This window comes from Anguilla anguilla, chromosome 8, assembly GCF_013347855.1.
Source record: "Anguilla anguilla isolate fAngAng1 chromosome 8, fAngAng1.pri, whole genome shotgun sequence".
NCBI classification, from domain to species: Eukaryota; Metazoa; Chordata; class Actinopteri; order Anguilliformes; family Anguillidae; genus Anguilla; species Anguilla anguilla.
The window spans coordinates 38,177,906-38,204,977 of NC_049208.1; the positions used below are offsets into that span (position 1 = coordinate 38,177,906).

At 52.6% G+C, this 27,072-nt stretch overlaps 1 protein-coding gene across 2 annotated transcripts in view; it reads right to left on the minus strand.

Annotated features, from left to right (window-relative positions):
- Positions 1–27,072, minus strand: part of trappc9 (trafficking protein particle complex 9) — a 308,154-nt gene that overhangs the window by 119,582 nt on the left and 161,500 nt on the right. For both annotated transcript variants that reach the window (XM_035429796.1, XM_035429795.1), the window contains one exon: positions 8,709–8,851. In XM_035429796.1, coding sequence (XP_035285687.1) covers positions 8,709–8,851 — 143 coding nt within the window. The remainder of the gene's footprint in view (positions 1–8,708; positions 8,852–27,072) is intronic.

Here is a 27,072-nt window from a genome sequence, read left to right on the forward strand (position 1 = left end):
TTATTCGTGAGCTGTGGCGGGCCATTGATTGTGAACTTTTCCAGTACGGCGCAAAGAGTGAGTAAAGTCTGTTGAAACTCTCACACTGCGCCAACAGCAATGGTACGGGACGAACCAAAGGCCTAAAATCAGCCCTCACACGAACTGCAGCCGCGCTAATTAGCAATAGCGCCATCAGCATAAAAAAACATGACTGCATCTGCGCCCGTTCCTTTGAACATGGTAACACTGCACTTTAACTGCACACGTGCACAGACAGTTAGCCGGCAAAGGTCAATTATAACTACTTGTAGGACCCAAATCAGAATCCTTCAGGTTGAATACTGTTTAGACAGTACGGAAAATGACAAGCCAAGATTTGAGCTGTTATTGAATTCTTTGAAGGTGTTTATGGCTTAGTTTGGGTGTTCTCTACACGTACGATCTGTATTTCAGTCCTATGCTAGCATAGTCAACTGCACTTAGCGCCTTAGCAATATTGTATATATATACTCTTTGGTCCAAAAGTACAAAAAAATGCATTTGGTCAGATCTGCCAGCATTACTCATATTCTAGCAGATGCAGTTCTATTCCCTTGCACTGAAAGTCACTCTGCTAAACAAATGAACCGTAACGAGTTAGGTGGATTGGCCTCGTCTTGTAATAAGCTACGTTCTCACATCATCACAGCTGTGGGGCCCAACCCTGCACCCTCTTGAGCACGCTACATGCAGAAAGTGCCGCAGCACTGCAACACTGCCTGCCTCGCCTGCTCGATGCCATGCGGCCGCACCGGGGGAAATCAGCACGCTACTTCCTCAAGAAATCCTGCGCGCGTACGCAACAGTCAGTTCCGTCCTACACGTCAACGCGTCAGGAACTATGATTCAGACTATAGCGAGTACCGATACCAAATATTAAAGATGAGCAGAGATTACAATCTGCAAACGAAGGTAGAACTTTGGATTTTTATATCTGCCCTGGCACAGCAGCAGAATGACTCACTCCAGGAGTTAAGTTCAATTATGAACTGGCACATCCTGATAGGTAAAGCTGCCAACGAAATATTACTCTTAATCAAAAAAAAAAAACTTGAAAGAAATGTACCCAGGATTTATCCTCTGTTCTGGTCAGAGAAAGAAACTTTTGTTGTTGCTATTACTGTCATTATTACTACATGCATCATAGTAGTAGTAGCATCTCCACCACCATCATCATCACCATCACCATCATCATTATCATCATATCAGGCATTAGCAGGCATCTTCAGTGAGAGACTCATACAACACAGTGGGAATGGCCGGCGGTCTGAATCTGGGTGCACTGCACTGTCAGAGCACAGCGGGAGGAAGGGGTGGCAGAGATTCAGAGGACAGGCAGGAGCGCGTAGAGCACAGAGTGACCCTTCAAGGTTTCAGCAGCGCCGGTGTGAGCAGAATTAGAGTCTGGCCAGGGACAGATAGAGACGGCCAGCGCAGGGACGGAGGGTGGCGGGGTAATAACAGGTCATCCAGCATCCGCAGAGGTGAGGATTAAGATGATGGGAAAGTGTCTGTCAGGAGATGTCCAACAGACATAAAAAAAATATATAAATAAATTAAATTAAATGAAGGAGATGACTGCGATGGTCTTATGCATCACTGCCTTCCTGGTCTTCTGTCTGTCATGTCTGAACAAAATTTGAACAAAATTACATTTGAACTAAACAAACGTGATATTTGAACATTTTCAACAGTTCTACAGTTTTCCAAGGAACAGGACTTGGAAGCAACATTTGCAATATAAACTTCTTAAAAAATGTATATTATAATCAAAAAATAAAATATTAAATTCCTTCTTTTTTACTTCACTGAATATACAGTTACAATTTATTCAGTCCTACACACAGCTCAGTAACAGCCTCCCTGCAGCATTGGCCATCCCTCACAGAGACAGCTAACCAGCTCCTAATTGAACACCCACAGGACCGCGGGTGAAGCGGTTCTCCACAGCCAGGTCAGTTTGCTGTGCGCTTTGGTCAATACCGCGTGTGAAAGATCACCGCTTGTTTGCGTTCTGCCGGAACGGAGAAACGAGTTCCCCGGCCCCCCCGGATCGATCGTGCTAAACGCGAGGCGCAACGGTCCCCCCCCCCCGCCCCCCCATGCTCGTTCGCGGGACACTCGATACGTTTCGTTCGGGCGAGGCGTCTGAATTCAGCGTCCGCTTCGATGGTCGCAGAGCGGGAGAGTCAGCCAGACTGTTTATCCCCGCTCTGTTTGAGCTGCGCATTGTCTGCGCCACAATCCAAAGAACAACAGGCTCCAGGGGTACGGGGATAATGCGGGTTTACTGCTGCCTCTAATTGTAAACTGAGTAGAATGCAAACATGAAAGGGCCCCAAAAGAAAAAAAGAAAATGTTCTCGACATTATAAATGACTACAATCTGTTGATCAGTTCAGCACGTCCTAGGCTTGCTTTTGTAGGGGCTGCACAAGTTCTTTGAACAATACGCCAAATAAATACGTTTTGAATGACCAACTTTTCATGCATTGCTGTTTATTAAAATGACCATCTACCACTTGATGTTCCGTATTCTATCACATGCATAATGTACACACTGCACTTTCACCTTTAACATGCTTATACCGGGTATAACTGCAGCATTCTAGCTGCTATGGAGGATGCTAAGCCGTGAACAAAATCACCCTGCTTTTCTTTGGACCTTTCCTACAGCTAGACTATATACGTTGTCATCCTACACAGGTTCAGATATAAAGACGAAGCTACAAATAAAGGTTAGCTTTTTTTATTCGACTAGGTCAAACAAACATGAGTTTTAACGTCTGTGGGACACCGTCTGAGATATTTCTTTTAATAACTTTCACGAGGACTGGTCTCGTGTGGTCCACCGTGGACTTTCTTTGCTCTGCACAGTGAGGTTTACCAGCAAAACCTTCAGTGCAAACGCCGCCACCAAATTGGCAGTTAAGAAAATGAAAAGCCAATACAACGCCATACAAAACAATCATTTATGGTGCTTAGGACAGTCATAGCAAAATATCAATTAAATAATAATAAGAATAATACCGACACTACTACAATGACAACAACAGCAGCGGGGAAGGACTGTACGCTAACTCCGTCAGATGCTAAAGGAAACGCTCAATGCAGTTCAAAGGGCCCCGAAGCCAATATGGTCTCGCCCACAGACGCGCTTTGTCCTTCCGTTATTGACTCATCAGTTTAATTAAAGCGTTTCAGTGCCGCCCTTTCTTTCTACATAATATTACCATTCGAGCTGCTTAACTGAACAGAAAAGACAAAGAAACGAGCAAACAAACAAAAAAAAAAAAAACAGCGCCGTTGTTTTTACACCTGTTGGCCAAGGACAAAGGGGGTTGCAAGCTAGGCAGCACGGGATCCAACCAATCAGCGCAGACCACTTCATTAATGCGCGGACGCAATTTCGGCAGATCGCTCTTATTAATCTGGTGCGTGACAATGGAAGGGGGGGGGGGGGTTCTGACTGACTGCCTGTCACAGACCGGGCGGTTTTTTAACAGGATGATGGAGAGAGATGGAGGAGATGAGCGTCCTCAGCGGTGGCGCTATGGAAACAGCAGCTCCCAGCAGGTGCGGGGGTGGAGGTGGGGGGGTATGGGGGCGGGGGGGGGGTTGGGGGGTGTAGCAGGAGTCTCGGTAGCGCGCTGCACGCCAGGTTCGCCGGTAATCCGTCTCCCTGATTTACGCCCGTTTCCTCGCCGCGGTTGCCGTGGGAGGACAGCGGCGGGAAAAGCGACGGCGACCCGCCCCGGCTAAGGGAACAGGGTTGACTGATGGGCGTAAGGACCGCCCCGAACAGCAGGCTGCTCCCCGCAATCGAACCCGGGTCAAACACGCGGGCGAAACGCTTCGAGCTCAGAGACGAGCGCATTTCTCACGTCCAAATCTTACCAAACCAAAAGTAGTGAAAACAGACTCTCTCATCGCAGAAATGAAAGGAATGCAAACTTGCATCCAAAGGGCTAAGGCACTTGAGTTTCATTGAAGCGGTTCACGTGCACTCTCTTATAAGCTCTTGAACCCGGACTTGGAAGCCTGCCGCAGATCTTAGGTGTTTCTTCTGCGGAAGCTTATTAGGCATCTCAAGGTCTGTCTGTTTGGTGTTCTTTTTACACACCCAGAATGTGAAGGTTTGCTACTTCATGGTTGTTTTTAAACGCAGACAGCACTTATCTCTGTAGAAAACACAAAGCTCAAAGGTCACTATGTGCTCTGGCCTGCTGCTTGTACACAGTAAGGCAGAAATGATCAGGTATTGGGGCAAAATTTGAATGCCACTCTCAGCCATTCAAAACACACCGTACTGGTAAATGGAGATTTGTTTCATAAAACAATGATGATGATTTTGTATTAATTCTTACGCAGACATGTTCATTTTGCTTAAAGAACAGCACGTAATCATGATATCCATACGCAGCTTCTCTCTAAGGTCTCCTATTGACGCCCAGTCACAAGTGCAGCAATTTTGCACCGCGCCAATTTTAAGAAACAGATTGGCAGTTGGATCTGAGCCCCGCGATTTCTGTTCAAAGGCTTACAGACAGGGAAAAAAGCCTTCCAGCACAGCTCATGCGATAAATTCAAAGCAACAGATGCTGCAATTCCCACAGAAAAAAAGCTTCACTTCAGCAGGCAGGTTAGAAAGAGAGGTGCTCAGATCAAAAGGGAACGGCTTAGCCGCGTTTCATAAAAGATCCGCGCCTTTTTTTCTTTTTGACGACGGCGACGAGGCTGACGGCTCGAGCGTTTCGTTCAGCGAAGCCGTGTAATTCCGTGCTTAACTCCGAGAGATCGGAGCGGGCGCGTGCGAGATCAGACGCGCCCCTGGCGCGTCCCCCATCGCCCAGACGCGTGAGAACGCCGCGTTCGCCGCCAATCGACTCTCAAAGAAACGGTGCCGCTCAGAACCGTTCGGCACCTCCCTGGCACCGTACGGTATCCTCTAACGCAAATGGACACTTAAGTGGAGTTTGCCCAGGCCCTTAATAAACTGTCTGGCAATTAAAGGCACATATTTTTAAAGCGAGGTATCGCTGTTTCTTTAATTGTCTCTGTCTCTCTTACGGGGGAGGTGATTAATGGGGAGCGGGGGCGGAGCCGTGATTTATATGCGCGAGCGTTTCGCCGGGCCGTAATCAATCAAAGGGAGCGGCCCACGCCCGCCCGCCTCCCGCCTGCCACCGCCAACACCGCGTGCTAGCGGGAGCTCGTCCCTCAGACCGCCGCTGCCGAGGAGCCAGGAGCTGCCGCGAGCGATGTCGCGGCGATGAAGGCGGCTGCCGGGGCGAGTCGGCGACACCGGTTAACCCCGCCGATCTGCGTGCGCTGTCGGGGTCTCCTTCGGCGGGCGGCAGGGGCACCGCTCGTCAGTTCGCCGCGCGCTGCGGTGGACCGGGCTGCGAGTCAACGATGGGAAATCGCACTTCTGAGGGCTATGAACAGGGTAGCTTGTGTGAATAGGCAGCTACGGAACTATACATTTCTTTGAAGAATGTTCTAGACCAGGGGGTTTTCAAGCTTTTCTGATCAGGAACACCCCCAAACTCAGGCTCAAAGGCAACCTGGGGTCCCCAAACATTAAGTAAGGGTTATATTTAAAAAAAATGTTTTATAAACATCATCCAGAAGGGGCGGGGGGGGGGGGGTGTGGGCAGAGATGGGGGGGTTGGTTGACGTTACAATCTCAGACCAGGAGGAGGGGGAATGATTTTATCGGGGCACGTGCCAAGGACCCCCCCTACGGTACCTGAAACACTGCTGATGCTACTGCACTTGTGTTTCAGCAAAAATGCATTCCTTTTAGAATGCCAATGGCATCTACCTGCAAACTAATGATAAAAACGATACCCTAAAAGCCAAGAACGCAAAAGGACGTGAGGAATAACAGCCAACAACATGCAGTGGAAATGGCAAGCCATCGGGAAACAGGAGAGCCCGATAATGAATAGAGCTTCTATTTCTGGAACAAGCTCTGTCACGGTAGCAAATGAGTTGTGAGGTCAGCTGTTTGCTGCTATTGATCAGAGAAGGGCCCGGACGCGTAAAACAATTCCAGAAATTTCTCTCAGGGAAAGCCTCGTAGGGGTCGGAGCTAACGCTAATGCTTACGGGCTGAACGGCCTGGCCCAGAACGGCTGGTATCTGAAGTCACAGAGTCTGAGCGCGGCGGGTCCGCTCCGTGGCGACCCTTCGACCTCCGTCGTCTCCAGTCGCCCCCGTTCGCCGAACCCGCCGCCTTCGAGGCGGCGGCCGGAGCCGCCAGAGACCTCCGCCAACGGCGGCTGAGGAGACAGGATGATTAACCGTGTCGATCCAGATCAATTTTGCGAAGAACGCAGGTCGGTCCTCGGGACGCCTAATCGATAAATGTTGATTTTGCGTTCGTTTTTTTGGCGCGGTGCGTGACACAGCCCCGTCCAGAAGATTTAAAACGATAACTCCGGGGCTCATCCTGAACGGAGAAGCCTGTCGAAGCGTTTCCATTAATGGAATACGGGGGGGAGGGGACGCTGTAGTTCTGCGAGTAAGCATGATGGAAGACAACTGATTTACATACGGATCGAGAAACAACAGATACTTTACCCCTCATTTAACTCTCACTTTCGGCTACGCTCGCATTACAGAGCTTAATGACCCCATCTGGAGCAATCGATATTTTCTGCACATATCTGTCCATCAATATATTGTGCACACAATGAATTGCAGTGCTATTTTTGATTCTGAAATGGTATTGATGCAACGGTAAAATGGCCTGAAATAGTACTCTCTAATGTGTGCACACAAACACACACACACGCACACAGACACACATACAGACAGACACACACACACACAAACACACAAACATACAGACACACACACACACACACATGCAGGAACACGCAAACACACGCACACACACACACACACACTCACACACACACACACACACAGTGAATGTGACACCCCGGCGCAGCAGATAAGAAATTCATTGCAGCCTGTGTAATCTTGCTCCTATCGGGGCCAGAGGAGAGGCAGTGTGGCAGCACATCAGACAGAGGTCACGGGGCTCAGCGCTGTGCCACAGCATCCATCCACACACCTCCACACTGACTCTCACACACCACAGCCCCGCGCGACGGCAGGGGAGAGGAGGGGGGGGGGGGCTGATTTTCTCAGAAGGACTCCAGAATAAAGCCGAGTAAAGAGGAAACCGGAGAGAGCCGAGAGCCATTTCCCTCACCCCCCCCGCGATCGCGGCGTTCGTCTCTGAGCCGCGGGCGGGGGCCCTCGCTGCGTTCGCGAGCACTCCGCACCTACGGAGGCGGGTAGGGGTCGGGGGTGAGGGGGGGGGGAGACGCTCTCGGCTGATGAGACGTGTCGGAGCGCTCTCCCTCCGCTCTCTTTCAAACGTGCCGGCCTGTCTGCGCTCGGTGGGCTCGCGACAGAGCCTCCCCTCGATCGTCCCGCCAGCCGACCCCCCCCCCATCCCCCCCCACACCGTCCGCTTCATCAGCTGGGTTTCTGCAACCCCACGCCAGCACTGAAACTGGGCTTCACTGACAGCCATAAAAGAGCCCCTTCACTTCACTGTCTCTCTGGTCTTTCAGCTAAGCATCATGGTGATGGTGATGCTACAAAAAGCAGCTATTATGCTTTCATACATAAAATATTTGTGTATGCATTTTAAAACGTTTGAGTTCTGTCACCCTGGACAAAACAAAGTGGATGTATGATCTGCCGATGGTTTTAATTTGTGTTTTCTGCAATCGTACTACTTCCATCTCTAGTTTTGTACGGCGCAGCCATTATGAGTGATGGGTGTCCTTGGGTAGCCTGACAATCTACGCATTCATACCAAAACAACAGGAACGCTATACATTTAATACACCGGTCAGCTGTCATCCTGCCGTAATGACACACACGACGATCATGGCGAGCATCAGCACGCATTTGAGTTTCAAAGGTCCGCTTGCTGCAGCTCTTCGCATTCCCCCCCCCCCAAGCGGCAAGCGGAGGTTCTTGTTCAGGTGGCGGGAGGCCTACGCACGCCACCGGGGGGAACCTGGCGAAGGCAACGGGGCGGAGCCTCCCAGCGCCCGACCGTCACGCCAACCGTACCGCGGAACGGCGAATCTCTCCCGAGAATCACCGCTCAGCAAACGAGCGGCGTCTCTCCTGGCCGCCCGGGGCGTGGAGCGGGTTATTAATGAGGGAGCGCGGCGGCACGTCAGCGCACAGAGACACACAGCACGCTGCGGCAACCTGCACATCTCCACGGGGGGCGAGGGGGGGGGGGGGGGGGGGGGCGGGGGGGGGGGGACTGACGAGAGGGCGTGACAGGACGACTACGATGACGGTACAGCGAGGGAGAAAGCCAGATCCATCACCGGAGCAAGACGGATGGGTTAAACCGCAGATATTATCACAGCTAATGATTCACTTCAAGTGGCGGGGCCCGCAGAGCCATCCGTCTCCCTCGCCGCGGGGTTTTTGGGCGGGGCTGTCCGAGGCCCGGCACGGCAGCGGAATGCTCATTAATACGCGTCTCCGTTCCCGTCGCGGGAAGTGACACGTCCCCCGGGGGCGTGGGGACCCACGGGGCGGAGACCCCCGGTCGTCACGGCAGCCGAGATAACGGCGCGGGCGGCGACGCGGCCGCGGGGGTGACCCCGGGGAGGGGCTGTGGCGGGCGCGGCTCACCTGGTGGCGGGCAGCGTGGCCACGCGGGTGAAGAGCACCGAGGGCTCCACGTCCAGGCGCAGGCCCAGGGACACCTCCCGGTAGTAGCCCTCCGCGTGCCCCGCCCCTCCAGAGTACCGGAAGTTCAGGATGGCCTCCAAAGTCTGAGAGAGAGAGAGAGATATTTCTTACAACTGGAAACTTTTTTGACATAGGACACAGAAACCTTCTTTCGCTATTTTTTCCTTTAATCTTTTTTTGGGGATGTTTCCTGTGAATAAAAGCAACCAGCAGCCAAAGAAAAATAAGTATCTACAGAAGATAAATATCTGAGGCAGTACATGGAGTTATTTAAAAAAGTGTGTGTTTATGAAGAGGCGTGCCTGTGTGTGCGCACAGTATCCATTCATGATTAACTATCCATTGTCAGACTGTACTGTATAAACCTAGCATAACAGTTTTCAGTATAATATTACTTTTTTCATCTACCTAGGGGCAATTACATTTTGAACCACAGGCGAGGAAGAACACAAGACACATGACAACTTGCAGCAGGTATGAGTTACATGTGTTCAGTGCTCTGCATGCATGTGAGTGTGCGTGTGTGTGTGTGTGTGTGTGCGTGCGTGCACCAGACGCTAGCTTGGAAAGGATTCAGGACATCAGGATTTTGTGTGGCGTGTCAGTGCGCCTTGGCGCGAGAGAGAGTGAGAGCGAGGGGAAGGGGGAGAGGGAGAGAGAGAGAGAGAGAGAGAGAGTGAGAGAGAGTGAGAACGAGAGAGGGGTAGGGGGAGAGAGAGAGAGAGAGAGAGAGAGAGGAAGGGGGAGAGAGAGATAGAGAGAGAGAGAGAGAGGGGAAGGGGGAGAGAGAGACAGAGAGAGAGTGAGAGCGAGAGGGGAAGGGGGAGAAAGAGAGCGAGTGAGAGCGAGAGGGGAAGGGGGGGAGAGAGAGAGAGAGAGTGAGAGCGAGAGAGAGAGCGGAAGGGGGAGAGAGAGAGAGAGAGAGAGGGGAAGGGGGAGAGGGAGAGAGAGACAGAGAGAGGGGAAGGAGGAGAGAGAGACAGAGAGAGAGAGGGGAAGGGGGAGAGAGAGAGAGAGACAGAGAGAGGGGAAGGAGGAGAGAGAGACAGAGAGAGAGAGGGGAAGGGGGAGAGAGAGGGGGAGAGCGAAACATCCATTTAAAAAGCGTAAGCGCGGCGTGTCACCCCTGGGGGAGTATTAATGAGCGGAGGGGGAGCGAGCCCGCCCGCGTTGGGCCCGCACACACGAGCGCGATGCGACACCGGCGATAACTCCCCGCGCTGCCGTCCGATCAGATTACAGATCCGTGGCGGCGGCGCGGTTTGAATGGAAACGATGTGTGCGCACCGCGCTGGAGGATTCTGTCTGGTACGCGACGATGCTATTCGGGGGCTTCTCAATATTACACTGAGGCCCCAGCATATGCGCCAGTTAATCTCATAATTATAGTCGCTAATCCTCGTTCTCTCCTCTGTTTGCTTTCTGGGGGCCTCTCCCCCTCCCCCCCCCCCCCCCCCCCCTCCCTGAATTCGCAGACCGCTCCAGCCGCCTCGTCCCTCTGCTGGTTCAGACCCACGCCATGACACCTGGAGGCCTAGAAGCACCGACACAGGCCTCTGATTTGGATGCAACTATAATCTCCTCTACTTGGACAGCCTATTTCATCAGCCAATTTAACTACCTCTGACTGCCCAACCCATGCTATTGTTTCCTCTGCTAGATCCCTCATTACATTTCTGTTACCATACATTCTTATCCTAACTATTACACCAGGCCGGCCAGCTGGGTCCTCCCAAGATTTCTTCCCATCAGGGATTTTTCTCACGACCGTTTTGAATGTTTCTCTTCCCAATGGGGAGTCTTTTTTTTTGTTTTTACAGCAATTTCTTGCTTTTTGGGGGTTCAGGCCTGGCGTTTTGCATTTGCGCGGTTAAGGGCATCTTTGTGGCAACGTCTGTAAAAAGTGCAATACAAATAAAACTGAGCTGAACTGAACTGAACCGAATTCAGAGAGCATCTGAAATCCTGCAAAGTTTATTTGGTTTTGTCAACGGGAATAGCGGACGTTTCGTCTGCGGAAAACCTTATTTAGAGTAAGACCGCTCTGACGCAGACGCAGCGGCCCCCCGCGGCCCGCGGCTATCAGCTATCGGTTATCAACGCGCACAACCGGCGCCGAGACCCGCGAAGGGAACGAGCGGCCAGCCCACGAGCTGGAGCCCCCAGAACTCATCACCATCCCTCAGTTCAGCGCTGCTCCTCCCGACGATCGCTCAATCTCCCGTCCCCTCACCTCATCTACTCCTCTGCAAATGGCCTCCGGGGGAAAGGTATGGGGATACACGCCTTCACAACCCGATAACCGGCCCGTGTCAGCGTCCATTAAAAAGCAGCAGCCTTCTGAGGGATAAGGCCTTCTGAAGGGGTGACACAATGACACGAAAAATGGTGCCCGTTTACGTACAGAGAAACGTGTTCGATGCCAATGTCATGTCAGACACATTGACTGATGCATTTACTGGGTAGCAACTGTAGCCCAGGTCCGCTCGTCGGCTAACTGATGTTCAAAGCTTCTTCGTTAATGGAGACACATACAATCCTTCTTTTTGATATTTCAGCTTTGTAAAGTTTTCATTTTTGAGAGCACAAGGCAGGTTTTTTTTGTTCATTCTGAAGATGTCTACTACAGGCCAATGACCTACGCCCTGCGGCGCACGCGTACATTACGGCGCACGCGTACATTAGTTACGGTACGCACGCTCAATTTCATCACCGTAAATCGCAGTAAACTGGGAGCCAGCTACAGCGATGATGGGGATCTGAGAGCCAGCAGGAGGTGAGTTACTGAGGGGCGGTGTGTTTGAAATGAGATTTTAAAAGGTCCCCTTGCAAATCACGCTCGCTGACATCCTGGCGAGTCACCGGGGCGCCCTCGATTGCAAATGAAAATTTTTACCGCGCCTCCCCCTCCCCGGCGGAGCGCCGGCGCGTCCGAGAACGAGGCTGACCGGCGCGGCCTCCATTAGCGGGGAATCCGCGCGGCGGCCGGACCAAGGTCAGCGGCTCGCGCACGAGAACTCACCGGACGCGAAGGCGGGAGCCTGCCTCGGACTCCAAACCCCCCCCCCCCGCCGCCGGGGGTTCGTTTGCACTGCATTCTGGGAAGCCCGGACCTGTGAGCATGGCACAGCGCTGGGAATTGGGGGGGGGATAAGAACCGCCGGCGCGCTCTTCCGGGCGCCGCGACCGAGCGATCCCGCGTCGAAGCGTCCGGCGGGAGCGGGGAGGGACGGCTAGAGGATCCCGGAGCCGAAGGGAACGATGGGGAAGCTCGGCCGCTGACTCGGGAGGAAGCGGGCGGCTGGCGTTCTGCACCTCGCGGCGGACATCGTTCCCACAAATGCGCCGCGCTGCTGATGGAGGCGCCTGGCGTGGCGCGATCTGGAATAGATTGGCCCTCCTCCACGTGATTTCACTCCTCTCCTCTTTCCCACTGAGCTCCCAAGTGGAACGGAGTTGTCGGTGGCTCAAATGTGACTTCACCGAAATGATACGAGGACATTTTGGGCCGACCGCCCGCCCCACAGGCAAACTAGATATCTATTAGATATTTATTATCCTATCTTTACTTTGCCCACAATCCAATCTCAGAATTTGAACACAAATGGGTACCCTGTAAACAGGACACAGATGGCCCGGTGCCGTCTTGTGTCACTTTCTTCTGCTCGTCTAAGGTTCGCTCATTGCCAGACCATTGGGCCAACCAGAATGCTCCAGCACTGGCTGCTGGCAATGGTCCCACAAAAGTCATCCAGGTTGGCTCTCAGCATGCTCTGATCTTTGAAAAACCAACGTGACTGGCTGACAGGCTATTCTAGACTCAAGCCAAGACCACTGCTGCAGCCTTCACAGTCACATGTTTGAGTCAATGTGAGTCAATGCTGGCAGTTGACATAGGGCCAATCTGAACCCACTATTTGTCAGCATTAGGCCACAGAGCAAAGAACATTTGTAGGGGGAAATGCATTGAGACTGTCAGAATGCCAATACTAACTGACTGGCGATACACTGTGGGTACTAACAGGACTGTGAACAGACCAATATCAGCCATATCAGCCATACCACATCCAGCAAAATCCCACATTAGCCCAACCAGGCCACAGTTACAGGGCGTGGCCGACAAACACATGGCCGGGAGATGGCAGTAGGCCAACTTCACCTATCAGTGCTGGGGCGAGGCCGATTGTGATCTCTGGTGCTAGCTAGGGACTGCATTTATATATAGACTGCTTTTATATAGCGCTTTTATCCAAAGCGCTTTACAATTGATGCCTCTCATTCGCCAGAGCAGTTAGGGGTTAGGGGTTAGGGGTTAGCTAGCCAGCTCAGACCTGAACACAATCCTCTGATGTCTGTGTGTGACATCAGACTGTGTGTGAAAACATATTTACGTGTTTACCTGCCAAGGACACCGTGCTCCTTTTCCCAGCATGCAAAGCATTACCTGCACTTTGCAGCGCTAACAGGGAACCCCCGTCCCGCCGATCAATGCGGCCAATAACAGCGCGCCCTAACCGGCCCCGGCGGTGCGCTGGAGAACTGGCGGCCGCTGCAGGGAGCCATCTTGCCCTGATCTGACCGAAAGGCTTCGGCTGGGCACACTTCAGCCGCGACGCCGCGCCCCTCTGCTTTCGGCGCGCCGCGGCGAGGACGGGACGCCGCCGGTGCCGAGTGAGAGACCGCTCTGAGGCGCCGTCGCCTAAAAACAGCCGCGGGAGCCGAGGGAGTTGTCGCGACTTCCTGCGCGAGCCGTCTCGACTGAAATATATATCGTTCCAGCGGGTCCGCTATGACCCGCGGCAGAGCTCTCCCTTCAGTCCGCGCGGAGGGGCCGGTCGGCTGCGGTCCGCCCTTCTCTTCACGAGGCTCGGCGCGCTCGGCGCGCTGCGTTTATCGAACCCCGCGGGTTTACGGCAAATTAACACCGCCGTCGTCCCCCGGGAGTCTGCGGCCGACCGCGCGAGCGAACCGCCGGAGGCTAACGCTAATTAGCCAGCCGGCCAACGGAGACGGGCGGGCGATGGCAGTTAATTAATCGCGGGTGCGACCGTCCGCCGGGCCTTTTCCCGGATACTGCCGCCGCCGTTAAAGCTCTCGCCGTGACAGGGGCGCGGCGGCAATCGCGCTCGACTGCTGGAGCGGGAGACGGAGAGAAGCTGATTCAGATGTATAATTACGTGTTTTGCGGGCGTTTATTCAGTTAGCGCTGAGTGATACGGCGAGTCCTTCAGCGGGGCGAGCCGCAGCTACAGACAGGGGGCGCTAACAGGGAGCGCTAACAGGGAGCGCTAGCAGGGAGCGCTAACAGGGAGCGCTAGCAGGGAGCGCTAACAGGGAGCGCTAACAGGGAGCGCTAACAGGGAGCGCTAACAGGGAGACGCTAACAGGGAGCGCTAACAGGGAGCGCTAGCAGGGAGCGCTAACAGGGAGCGCTAACAGGGAGCGCTAACAGGGAGCGCTAGCAGGGAGCGCTAACAGGGAGACGCTAACAGGGAGCGCTAACAGGGAGCGCTAACAGGGAGCGCTAGCAGGGAGACGCGTCAGCAGACCCCGGACTGGAGAATATTTGCCCAAGTAGTCACATCGTTCATTTATCAGATGTGCTTTATTTCTCTATGACTTACAGCATTTGGATTTGAAAGAACCAAAGTGCAAGACGAACAATTGGTCAATTAACCGATTAATTCAGTTAACCAGATCTTTGTTCTAATGTAAGCCCTGATAAGGCTAAAATGGTTTTGTCCTTGACCTACGTTTCAGAATTCTATTAAGCTCGTGATCACGTCGCTTGGTCAAGGCTTTTACGATTGTGTGTTTCAGGATCGACACCATTGTCACTCATGGATTTGTATGGGTGTGGCCTATGACTGCAGAGAAACACACACATTCCACACATTTCCATTTGGATCTTCCTAGTTCAAAGCTGTTTTTTTCATATGGGACTCCGTAAACACCTCACTGAAGTGGCTTTAAAATCTGTTGTCACTGACACAACAGCTGATGCCGATGAAACAGAAACTAGTCTTGAAATATTTTACGCTAAAATGACTCATTTTAAACCTTAAACGAATTAAAACTGGCCAGATGTTTTGACAAAACACAGGACTGGAAGTTGATTTTAACGACAGGAGCGTAGGATTAATAATGAAAATCAGGGAGGATTCGTGAACTTTATTTTCTGTTTGGGTCAAAGGGGGAAAAAACAGCATTTGTTTTGTATTTTGAAAAAGACTGAGCTCTGCAGCGGTAATCAGACTGGGTCCCTCTCGGGTACAGGGGCGCAGTGCTTGAACGCCAGGTTTGAGGAGACGACCGCTGCAGCGTTGCGGCCGGCGACCCCGTACCCCCGAGCGAAATGCATTAACGGGCTGCCGCGAATGCGGTGGAATTGGAACGCTGCAGCATTTGCTGAAACCAAGACTTAAGGTGGATGGGGGTGGGTGGGGGGGTGGAAGGTGGTGGTGTATTCATGCAGGGGGGAGGAAAATGGAGACAGCGGGGGTTGTTTTTTTTTCCCAGACTGGCCCCCGGGCGCAGCGCTCCTGGCCCTAACACACGCAGCGCCGCCGACGCGTCCCTTTTCCCACAGCCCGCTCTGCCTCCTCGGAGTCGCTGCGGTACGGCTCCTCCGCTCCCTCCCCCCCCCCCCCCCCCCCCCCCCCCACACCCGGGCTCCCGGAGGACTCTATTTCAATCACACGCTGCTAAAAATAGCCCTGCCTGTAATGAGCCGGGCGTGCGCGGAATAGAGCAGCGCGATGCAGAGCCTGGGAGGAGAGAGCGGGCGAGCGAGCGAGAGAGAGAGAGAGAGCGAGCGAGCGCGGCCTGCAGCGAGCGGGCGAGCGAGAGAGAGAGAGAGAGACCGAGCGCGGCCTGCAGCGAGCGGGCGAGCGAGAGAGAGAGAGAGACCGAGCGCGGCCTGCAGCGAGCGGGCGAGCGAGGGAGAGAGAGAGAGACCGAGCGTGGCCTGCAGCGAGCGGGCGAGCGAGAGAGAGAGAGAGAGACCGAGCGCGGCCTGCAGCGAGCGGGCGAGCGAGGGAGAGAGAGAGAGACCGAGCGCGGCCTGCAGCGAGCGGGCGAGCGAGGGAGAGAGAGAGAGACTGAGCGCGGCCTGCAGCGAGCGGGCGAGCGAGAGAGAGAGAGAGACCGAGCGCGGCCTGCAGCGAGCGGGCGAGCGAGAGAGAGAGAGAGACCGAGCGCGGCCTGCAGCGAGCGGGCGAGCGAGAGAGAGAGAGAGACCGAGCGCGGCCTGCAGCGAGCGGGCGAGCGAGGGAGAGAGCGAGCGATCTGCAGCGAGCGGGCGTGCGAGGGGGAGAGAGAGAGAGCGCACCACGCCGTAACGAACCAGCCGTTAATGCCCTCTGAATTTACACCTTTAAAAATAGCAGCCCTCAGCTCTCGGCTGAGGAAGAAGACGCGCTCGCTCTCCAGATTCTTCTGAGATAGCAGAGCAGGCAGGGGAAAAGAGCCCCTGAATATACAGTTCATTTTTACTACAGCACAGCGTATATATACTACAGTATATAAATCCAGGCTTTTACTGTTTACAATAGGGCTGGTGGTTCTCAAACACTGTGTATGCTGGTTTTCGTTCCAACCGCGATTGCAATCCCAGAATTTCAACAAGCTGCTAATTTTTCTTAATTATACTTTTCATGTTTTGAGGGATTATTTATAATCTCACGTCACATGATGTCAGAAATAGCTATGCGTGTCCTGAAAAGTCCCATATTCATACTGTGCTATATTGCAAATGATTACATAAAGAGAGGCAAAAAATTTAAAAAAAATGAAGAAAAAAAAAAAAAAAAACAAATTAAAAAGGAAAATCAATTGGCCCCTAATTGGCGAGTAGCAACATGGCCACGAAGACAAATCACTTGTTAGATTCAAAATAAATGATAACCAGCCAAACCAGCAGAAGTAAACTTGTAAAATTAATTAAAGAACACAGGTGTTCAACAGCCTTAATTGAGCAAGAGAACAAAACAAAACCGGCATGCCAAGGGTCCCCCAGGACCGAGTTCAGGAACCACTGCAATAGGGTATAGGTCAGGTTTTAGCGTGAGCGCTTTTAAAAGACTGAGTAAAGTTTCAGTATCGATGGGATTGTGAGAATGAGATATCACACGTCGCTTTTTAGCACGGTCCAGCCAATCAGAGAGGCCCGTCCTGCAAGCCGCGCCCCTTTAAACGGTGCTGCAGCGGCCCGGGTCCAACAGGCAGATTTGACGGAGGGACGCCCACCTTCTCCTCTTCCCCTCAGGCCGAGCTACTCGACAAAGCACGCGACCCGAATCGATTCCTTACGCGGCCGCGGCCGCGCCCGCTTTCCGAACAAACCGTCGACTCCGAAGGGCGCTCACTGCTTCCTGCGAAACATATTTCCCTGAGTTTTTGGCTCTCGCTGTTATGCTGATAAAAAAAAGAGGTAACGCCACCCAGAGGGACAGCGTCCGGGCGCCGTGTGGCCCACGGCGTCTTCTGAGTTTATTTCCTCGACAGCGCCGTTGCCAGGGTTTCTCTATTTGGGCACAGCAGACGCCTTATGAATAATGACACATCCGTGTGACTGACTGCAACACCACCGTTGAATACAATGGAGGAACAAAAAAGCCATAAAAAAATCAATGGGGGCGGTCATTTCTCCTGTACTTTCTGTATTTGCCCTGCAGCCCCTGAAACGGGGGGGCGGGGAGGGGGGGGGGGGGTGAATGCACGGTGTCAGAGATAAGCGTCACGAAGCACTTCACAAGGTTACAACAAGGCCTCATGTCTCCTCGAGTGCTATTTCTGTCGAGGAGCTCAGCCGCTCGAGTCAAACAGAGAGTGACAGGACGAGGGGAATAAACGTTATTGGGTTTCACAGAGCTAATGCGCTGGGGCAGCGCGGGGGACGCGGGGGGGGATTGGACCGCCCCGGCCGCACGCCCGTCCGTCCGTCCGTCCGTCCGTTTCGAGCGGCCCCCGAGGCGGCGCGCGGGAGGAGGAGGAGGAGGAGGGGCCGCGCGGCTGATCTCTAATCGGCGGAGACGCGAATCGCGTGACAGCCCGAGAAGGCCTCGCGCCTCCTTATCGCCCGCAAATCAGGAGCGTTCTGAGGCGTCGCTTCGGCCCCGAGCGGAGACGCAGATCAAACGCTCGCTCGCTCGTCCTCCGCTCAAAACGCGCCGCGCGTCCGTCTCCAAACCTACCCGCGCGCGACGGACTCTTAACCAAACAGAGCCGGGGAGGGCGCCTACAGCACCAGGATAAGTTGCCTAGGAGATAGGTATAGCAAATAATGCTAATGTAATTACACATTTGCACATCAAACGCCTCCACCTCCCAAACAACAGGGCTAATTCAGTGTTAGCACAGGCTCCTCCAAACTGTGTGCTTTAAGTATATGAACAGCTGTGCAAGCCAGGACAGATTTCCCTCAGGTGTGGTGAAATGAGCTGCGCACACTCCGGTCTGCTCGGCGAAGCGTGGCGGTTCGGGTTATTTTAAGTTCCCGAAAAGCGCACCCGTAGCGGTCCGTCTTGCATGGGTGACCAGGGCGGAAGTGCCTCGGAGGCAGTGCGAGGATCTTTGGAGAAATCCGGGTCCTCTCTGCAAATATGAATCACTGCTACAAGGCTTCAGTTGCAGGAAGCTGAATGCGGAAGATGAAAAAAAAAAGGCATGGAAGATGCTTGCCGGTAAAGCACCGCGCATCTTGCGGCTGGAATCGCAGATCTCTCGGCCAATGAAAGCAGGGCGTGCGGACTTGCTGAGACCAGCAACGGTCGGGCTAACATTGGGTAGCGAATACTTGATTTGGGTAGGTTCCCTCCCTCTCTTCCTCCTCACACTCTCGCTCTCTCTCACACAGCCAAGGCCCGAGACAACGTTTCAAGTCACATTTTATTAAAATAAATAAATAAATATATAAACCGCGTATTGAAAAACGAGCCATAACTCCTCTTTCCGAAGCAGGAGGCCGGGGTGAGAAAGACCCGCCAGGCTTGAGCGGTAATCAGGGCCCTGATTCCGGGTTAGCGCATTTCAGTTCAGCTCGCCGCGTCTCAGGAACGTTTAAATCAGACGAGCCGTCGCCCTGGGCTACCGAGGACCGGGGGCCCCCAATTACGTCGCCTCCGCGCTTCCGGTCGCACCGCTGCGACGCCGCCGCAGGAAAAGGCTACGGCGACGGGAGGGGGGGGCGGGGAGGGGCCGGCATCGCCCAACGCCCGACCGACGTGCGGTCAGGCGGGGGAGACGCAAGGCCCAAATTTAAGCGGCCCCTCGAGATGAGGCGTCCGGAGGGGGAGAAGGCCCGCTCTCCAGCCGCGAGTCCACAGCCCCGTTCGCCGTTTTTTTCCCCCCACTCCGTTCTTTCTTCTAAAATAGCGTCGAGCTCTGTCTCCCTCATGAAAGGAACGTCTGAAAATCCTGCTCCGGGCAACCTTCCTCTTAACTCTCGCTGCATTTATTCATGAAATCCTGCTGTACTTATTTTCAGAAGACAAACACAATTTCACAGAAAGGAAAAGGGAGGGGGAGTTTGTGGATTTTCACCACTGTACATTAAACTGGTCAAACATTTTTTTTTAAAACTCCACAGTTTAATTGTCCTTAAAACGCGCCCTGACCCAATGAGCTTTGACACGTCTGTAATACCAGGAGTGAGCTGTTGGCCCGATAAACAATTAGGCTTCTGATGTCTCCGGCTTCTGGAGCCCGTATGAGTCACACGGCATTCTGCTACACCGCGATGCCCTTACGGCAGGACGGGGATGCTTCGAATTCCTCAGACCTTCAGGACGCCCCGGTGCTCGCTGCCTGTCGATCACATCGACAATCAGTCATTCGCCCCAGGTTTTCTTCTGTTTCTCTCCCGAGTGCGAGAGTGTAAAAAAAAAATAAAAATAAAAAAATGCGGGAGGATCTTCAAGTGCAAGCACCCCTACAGTTTAAATACAGTAGTGAAGCGGCTAGGCAGGCAATTGAACAGAATACAAATGGAGGAAGTATCATGCTCTCTTGAGTCGCAATAGGGAGGGAGGGGGGGAAAAAAAAGTTTGTTCTGGCACTCGAGTTTCAAGGTCTGCGTTCCTTGCCGGAGAGTCGAGGCTGCGCGCTATCAGGTGTGCGAGCGACCTGCTGCCTGAGAGAGACAAGCCACCTCTCCTTCTCCCCCCCGTCTCTCATTTTCCGGCACTTTCCGCCGGCCTAACCTATAATCGCGGGCCACGCGACATTCTCAGACTCGCGCTGCGTCAATGCGAAACAAAACACGAGGCAAACCGATGGTTCGGGAGGAATAATGTCACACGGAGAACGGAAAAGAAAGAAAATCTCGCTCAGGCAATAGGACGTACTTTCTTGCTGAGGAAGCAGAATGTATTTTTCTGTGCCCTTGAAAGCCAGTCTCAGAGGAAATTATTATAATTTTAATATTTCTTAAACAAAGCCTTTGTAAAGACTGCTGATGATGAGAAATTCTCACATTACCTCAAACAATAGAGCCTGACAATAATGATGGCGAAAATCCAACAGTGATGGTGGAGAATACTGTGTATATAAAGGGCCAACAGGTCTCAGGAAGATTGGGCCTTCCAACAGCCCCAGCCTCTGTCCTCCACCTTTGCATCTTTCAGTAAACCCTTTATAAACTGTCACTTTGCTTGCCATGTGCTATTGTGGGTTTTTCATTTTAACTTCAATGCGCGTTTTATGCAAGCCACTGTCCGCTGTGTTTTTATGAGCCCTTACCAAAGGCAAATTTCTGTCATGTCATAGTTATATATAGATTCAAATTCCATATATATTTATATAAAATTCACAGAAAAACAAAGGCCACAGTAGCTAATGTTCATGTAAATACATGCTTTCCTAAGGGAATTTGGTGGTCCTGACATTTTGCCATACCATTGAAATGACATTCTCCAAAATGCCTCTCATACAGACCTCGCACAGCCTAACATTTAAAATGTCTATACGGCACACTCCGCGGACTGAACAACCAGTCTGGCTGTATGGATTATCAATAATGCTGGGGCCTGCAGTTATGAAAGTGGCCAACGCAGGCTGATGTCATCTTTACCCCAGAGCCCAGGACAAGTGGCCTGGAATGTTCAAACTGTCCTACCCTCACACAGACTGCGTTCCTGACCCTCTAGGCAAGAGTCCGTAACACGTCCGAGAGGTAGTTTTCAAAGCGCCCCTCTTTCACCATGAGTCGTTTTCATTTCGGTTTACTGCCCGACTCTCAATGGAAGCTCCAGGCGTGTCATAATATGTTTTGGTAATTTTCCCAAATTGCTCCCGTCTGTCCAGTGGGCAAGAGGCGACGAACGCTGTCCCCAGCTGTGCCTGGCGGATACACAGAGGCTAGGATGAGTCAGATGCGTGAGCAGAGGGGTCTCTGCCATGTTTTTGGAGTCTTTAACTGCAGCCGTTGATCCGCTGGGTGGGAAAGAGCTCGGAGGTCAGTGGCTAAACTGCAGCGAGGGGGCAGAACGCCCTCAGGCCATCGTTAAGTTGAGCTTACGGGCCTCAATTAGACCCAAAAAAAAGCTGATGACCCGTTTAATTGCTGAGATAAGGAGAAGTGTGGCAACGGTCATGGATAACGGTCCCATTCGGAGAGTGAAATGCAGGCTGGGAGCTCTCTCCGTCTCTGTGAGCCGGCACGCCGATGCAGTTATTAGCGCTACAGTCATACAGTAGCGCGCGCCTGGCGCTTGCGTGGATTGTCTTAAGCCTCCACAAAATGGCCCCCGTATTGACCTCGCTCCACGCCGCCAGTACCGAGGGGCACGGGTCTGCATTTCCAGTGACCCCACCCTACGGAGAAACCAGACGGTCCCCCGGCTGGTGGCAGATGGGACTGCGGTCCCAGTTTTAAAAAAGGTGCACGGCAGTGGCGACCAACAAGCCCACAGCTGTTTTCAGAGATTTGCAGTCGAGGTTCCTTTCAGACAGGCACGGTAACGTTTTTCACGGAGTCCCCTGCGCAGGAAGAGAGACGCGCGCAGCCCCGGACAGTTTCTACAGCCGCTTGGCCGCGAGCGGGACAGAAACGCGCACGAAACACAAACGGCTTCCCGCCAGACGCGACGGCCGCGACGCTCCGTTCTCCGACAAACGAGACGGTCGCAGCCGTCCCGCCGCCGAACTGAGGCAACAGCACGACAACGAAGCGTCAGAAACGATTACGGACCGGAATTTTTTATTAATTAAAACGCGACGGACTAAACGCCGACGTGTCGGAAAGAGGAGGGCCGACGCGTTCGATTATTGACAGGGCACATTAAGGGAGAGAAAACTGAGCGCTTTCATTATTTAAACGGACGGAGTGTAGCACAGTGGGTAAGGAACTGGGCTCGTAACCGAAAGGTCGCAGGTTCGATTCCCGGGTAAGGAGACTGCCGTTGTGCCCTTGAGCAACGTACTTAACCTGCATTGCTTCAGTATATATCCAGCTGTATAAATGGATACAATGTAAAATGGTATGTAAAAAGTTGTGTAAGTCGCTCTGGATAAGAGCGTCTGCTAAATGCCTGTAATGTGATGTAATGTAATGTAAACAGCCAATTACGGTCCAGCGCTAATCCGCCGTAACCGGAGACGCGAGACGGATTCCGCGCGGCGACGTTCGGAGGAAAAGGCGCGAGCCGGGCGCCCACGCGGCGGCCCGCGGCAGAGGCGTGATGCGTCAGGGAGCGACGCACCCGCAGGGCCACGGGTCGCGTCTTATTAATCACTTCATCTTCCCGCAAAAAACAAAATGTGCGAAGCGGGGACCGCAGACCTTTGGGTTTATAAGTCAATCACGACGCGTGCCAATTTACGGGCGAGGCGACTGAGTGGGCGAAAGGGCGCGATCGAATCGACGCGACGCGGCGTAACCCGATACGAACTCCGAGGCGCCGAAACGTCGACGGTGCGCGAAATCTAGCCGTCCTAAACCGAAAAAAATAAACAGTACCGTCAGTCACTTTCTTTGAAACAACCCCCCCCCCGTTTTTGTCTTCAGCCCTGCCGAATCACGGCCGGGACGACGTGAGCGTAATCGGGACGACCGACGAGATCGTTCAACCGAAAGAAAAAGCTGGCACATCTGCCCTTCGGAAGGGGCGCGCGTAGGAGGACCGTAAACTCAGTTGGCCTTTCCTTTCCTTTCCTAGGGCTACTGGTGAACTCTTCCGGGAAGCGCACGCTGAAAGCAGGCGATCGTGCTGGGCTCCGAAAATTCTCTGTAGCGCACGAAACCCCCGAGCCTGAGAAACTTTTGATTCCTCTGCCACCGCCAGGAGTCTCTAAAAAATAAATGAAACGCCGCACTTACGAAAGCTCTTGTCGGCTCCGGCGTACGCTTCTTTTATCTTTCGCTGCCGCCGCCGTTTAATCTCCCCGACAGCCCGACGCCTTTCAATATTAACGGGATCGGCGGGAGCAGCCGCAGTGACAGCGGGACGAGTGCGCTGATCACACAAAGAGGATCGTGTGAAATATTCATGCTCCCGCCACAGAGACGGTAACAGCACGGAGTAAATCCAGACGTCTCGCCTGGCATAAAAGGAGCCGGCCCCGAACGGACAGAAACACACGAGTAAATCTATTAATGAAACTGCTTGTCGTGTCTCGTTTTCGCACGACGACGCCATTTTGACAGTGCTTTCGGACAGGTTCGTAACTACATCGTTGTTCGTCAAGCCTTGCCGCGCGTATCTCTTCTGCGGGGCGCTTTGGATAAAAGCATCTGTCAAATTAATAAATGTAAAAAAGAAAAATTCAATAACACTCAACGGCGGTACTAGTTTTCAGTGCGGATGTATACTCCTGAAAGACGCATGCGCTTTACTTTCACGTGGAAATGTCTTTCTGGGCAGCTGACTTCATGTCCAGTCGGCGGCAACCTTTCCTGGCCTGCCCGCAACCCAGCACTGGCCATTCCTCCGTCCCTCCTTCCAAAGTTCCTTACTCATCCCTCCGTCTCCCCTTCTGTCTCCTCCGAAATCGTGCAAGATCTCCGGGACCCTGTCCTATTACGAATCGGGACCATCTGCTGGCCGCTCGCGGTGCCAGGCGTCCTGGCCCGTGAAGCTCGCTCTCTTCGGGTTCCTTCAGTGTGACAGCAGCCCCCCGATTGATTACAGATCCATTCTTCTGTCTATTGCCGTCCCCATGCCAGAGGTCACACCGCTTCTATGGTGTATGTGTGTGTGTGTGTATGTGTGTGTGCACGTATATGTATTCACTCATACCAAGAGGCAAATAATTTTGTACTACACATTTAATTTGCCTACTGACATGCCAGCCCTATTTGTGGCAAGCTCTAGTGGGATTGCTCCTCACCAAAGGCATGCTGGGAATTCTAGAGAAGTGGAACGTGTGGTGAAGCCCAGCGCCTCCTCCAGTAAAATCCCTGAAGGACCAACAGGCCCACTGGGGGGCCAAGTGGCACAAACTGTCACAGAGAAGTTCCAAATAAGTGAGACCATCGTAATTCAAATCCCCATAATGTCATAATACTTTAAAAACACACCTGAACACATTCTGTAGTCTATAGGTCTCGAGAAACGCCCATTTCAGAGTCCGTGCTAAAAGGCAGGGGTATCCCATAATAACCGAAAATGGCTGGTGTGGGTGCAGGTTTTTTTTTTTTTTTTTTTGCAGTACGATGCCAAATTCAACTTAAAAATTCAAATTAAACTCATCAAAGTCTTCAACCAACAGCCTGAACCCTCTCTCTCCTCCTCCCTCCCTCCCTCATTCACGTAACGGTACAGTCTCGTCTAGTGCCACACAATTAGCCGCACGGAGCCATCGGGGGGGGGGGGGGGGGGGGGGGGGGGCGCGCGCCCCGGTCAGACAGCGCAACCAGAACGACCGACCAACCGTTTGCCCACGCCTCCCTACTGCTCTCCTCCTGCAACAACGCCTTATGACAGCCGCCATCAAACCCCTCCTGACAAAGGCTCACGCAGTGCGCTGGCATTCCACTTCTATTTTTAGCAAACCCTCCGCTTTCATTTAGCTACAATTGCAAAGTTGTCATTTATGCTAATGTTTCTGAAAGGAGATAATTGATGGAAAAATACAACCGGGATGGCACAACCACAAGCCAGGCTACATTTTGCAGAGTATGACATCATCAGCTGTGGAGGAAAATAAATCCTAATCTCAATGTTTAAGCGTAAATAAATTGAAAATAAGACCGAGACCCTTTCAGGAGTTGCAAATTACTCAAACTATCAGTAATTTCAAAGCACTAGCATTTTTTTTTTTCACTGAGAAACTTTTGGGGTAGAATGCAATTTGCCCATCGCTTTTCATCTCATGAAACCGCAAGCTTAAACAAGTGAAAGTCCATTTTCTCACCTCTTTTCCTCTGAAATGACCGTATGTCTGTTATTTGCGCATGCCAGACAATTCAAAATGGATGAAAATTGCCTTTCATTAATACGTGGCATGAAAGGAAAGAATTTCACAGCAACAAAAAAATTAGAACAAAAAAAAAATAAATCACAGAAGAAGCTCTCTGGAAGGTTGGAAAACAAATATGCGGAGAGTGACGTCAATGTGATGTCATGATTGGTCCAGACTGACGCTGGCTCCGCTCATAAGTATGGAAGTATACAGGCCTGGGTGGCTGACAGACTCCTTCACTTTTCTGATGCTCAAATTTGGACTTTTATACATCGTATATTCTATGAATAAAACAAAACCCCACAAACGCGGTCGAACGTCTCAATCTCATTTGCGACGGATGAAGCCTCCCCCCTCTCAGCCAGCCGTGCTCTCCGGTGAAGGAACGGGCCAATCGAATTTGGACCCGGAGCCGCCACGCTCAGCGCTCTGACGCTTGACACCCCCGGGGCTCAATCCAATCTGACGAGATCGTGAGCCGATGTGAGCGAGACCGCGAAGCGCGTCGCCTCTCCCGCGGTTAGGCCACGGGTCGCCAGAACGCCGCCCCCCTCCAACCAATCGGTTTCTTCCCCCTGAATGCATTGGGGGGGGGGTGGGGGAAGGGAGGGATCTCTGGCGCACACCTGGCAGGCGGGTAATCGACTTACGGATAACCTCCCGAGCCCCGCGCGCGGCGCGCTAATACGGCAAATCGAATCGCGCCCGCCGCCGCCGCCGCCGCCCCCCTACCCCCCCCCCCCCCCCCCCCGGCCCTTTATTGCCCGCTGCCTGCTGGCCGCGCGATGATTAGCCTCTGACATAAACGAGGCGAGATTAATCACGGCTGCCAGTCCGCGGCCCCCCCCCCTACCCCCCCCCGCCCCGCCGGGACGACCGCGGGAAACCATCCGTCAGCAACCAGAGGTGCTGGAAAGCTACCCGGGGACCTCCGGCGCACGTCTGGCAGAACGAGCCGTGCGGTCGCCAACACCCCCCCAAAAACAGGGCGGATTCATTCAGCGCAAAAGGGAGCGACGAATAAACCCTCCCACGGGACCAATCGCGCAGCACGGGCAAATAAATCCACCAATAAAAATGTTTTTGGTTTTTACGATCTGTGAGGGTTGTGATTCATTGGTTTCCCTTTTGCCGTTGGTCTTTGTGGCCCCCGTATCTTCTTCAAAATGTCCACCTGGCTCAAAGTGACCTAACTAAATGCGACATTCATTCATGCTAAAGTGCTCTGCCCCTAGAGATAAATTAAAAAATACAATGACATAAAATGTGTAGTACGGTGCCTGTGGAATGGATAATCTGTCACATTATCACGACCATGTTGTCGAGTTAACGGCGATTGTCTATATTTATTTTGCTTCCAAAGCAATCACTTCAGACCAAGTAAGTGGCAAATTTGAGTAAAGCATTAAAGCCTGTTGTGGGTTTAATATCTTGGTTTGGGTAACAATCTGCGACAAGATGGTTCTCTTGTTCTGAGAGATATGGGAACCAGGCCTCTAAAGATTTCATCTAAACACAGAAGCTTTCATAAAATGGACTGCATTTTATATAAAGGCTTCCATGCAAGGTACCAGTCAGCTCGTTGGGAGCACTTAGGGGTTAGGTGTCTTGCTCAGGGACACTTCGACACGCCCCAGGGCGGGGGTTCGAACCGGCAACCCTCCGACTGCCAGACAACCGCTCTTACCTCCTCAGCTACAGTAAAAGGACTGCACTCAGGAAAAGGTATCAGTCTGTAATTGCTACAAACCTTCTTTACCTGTGCCTCAAAAAACAGAGTAGCAGAATTACATTTAGCCTATGTCAGATGAATACCCCACGGAAAGGACGGCACTCAAATAATTTGCCACAAACGAAATTATCACAGCGACATAATGGAGTCGCATATGAATCCCACCCACAC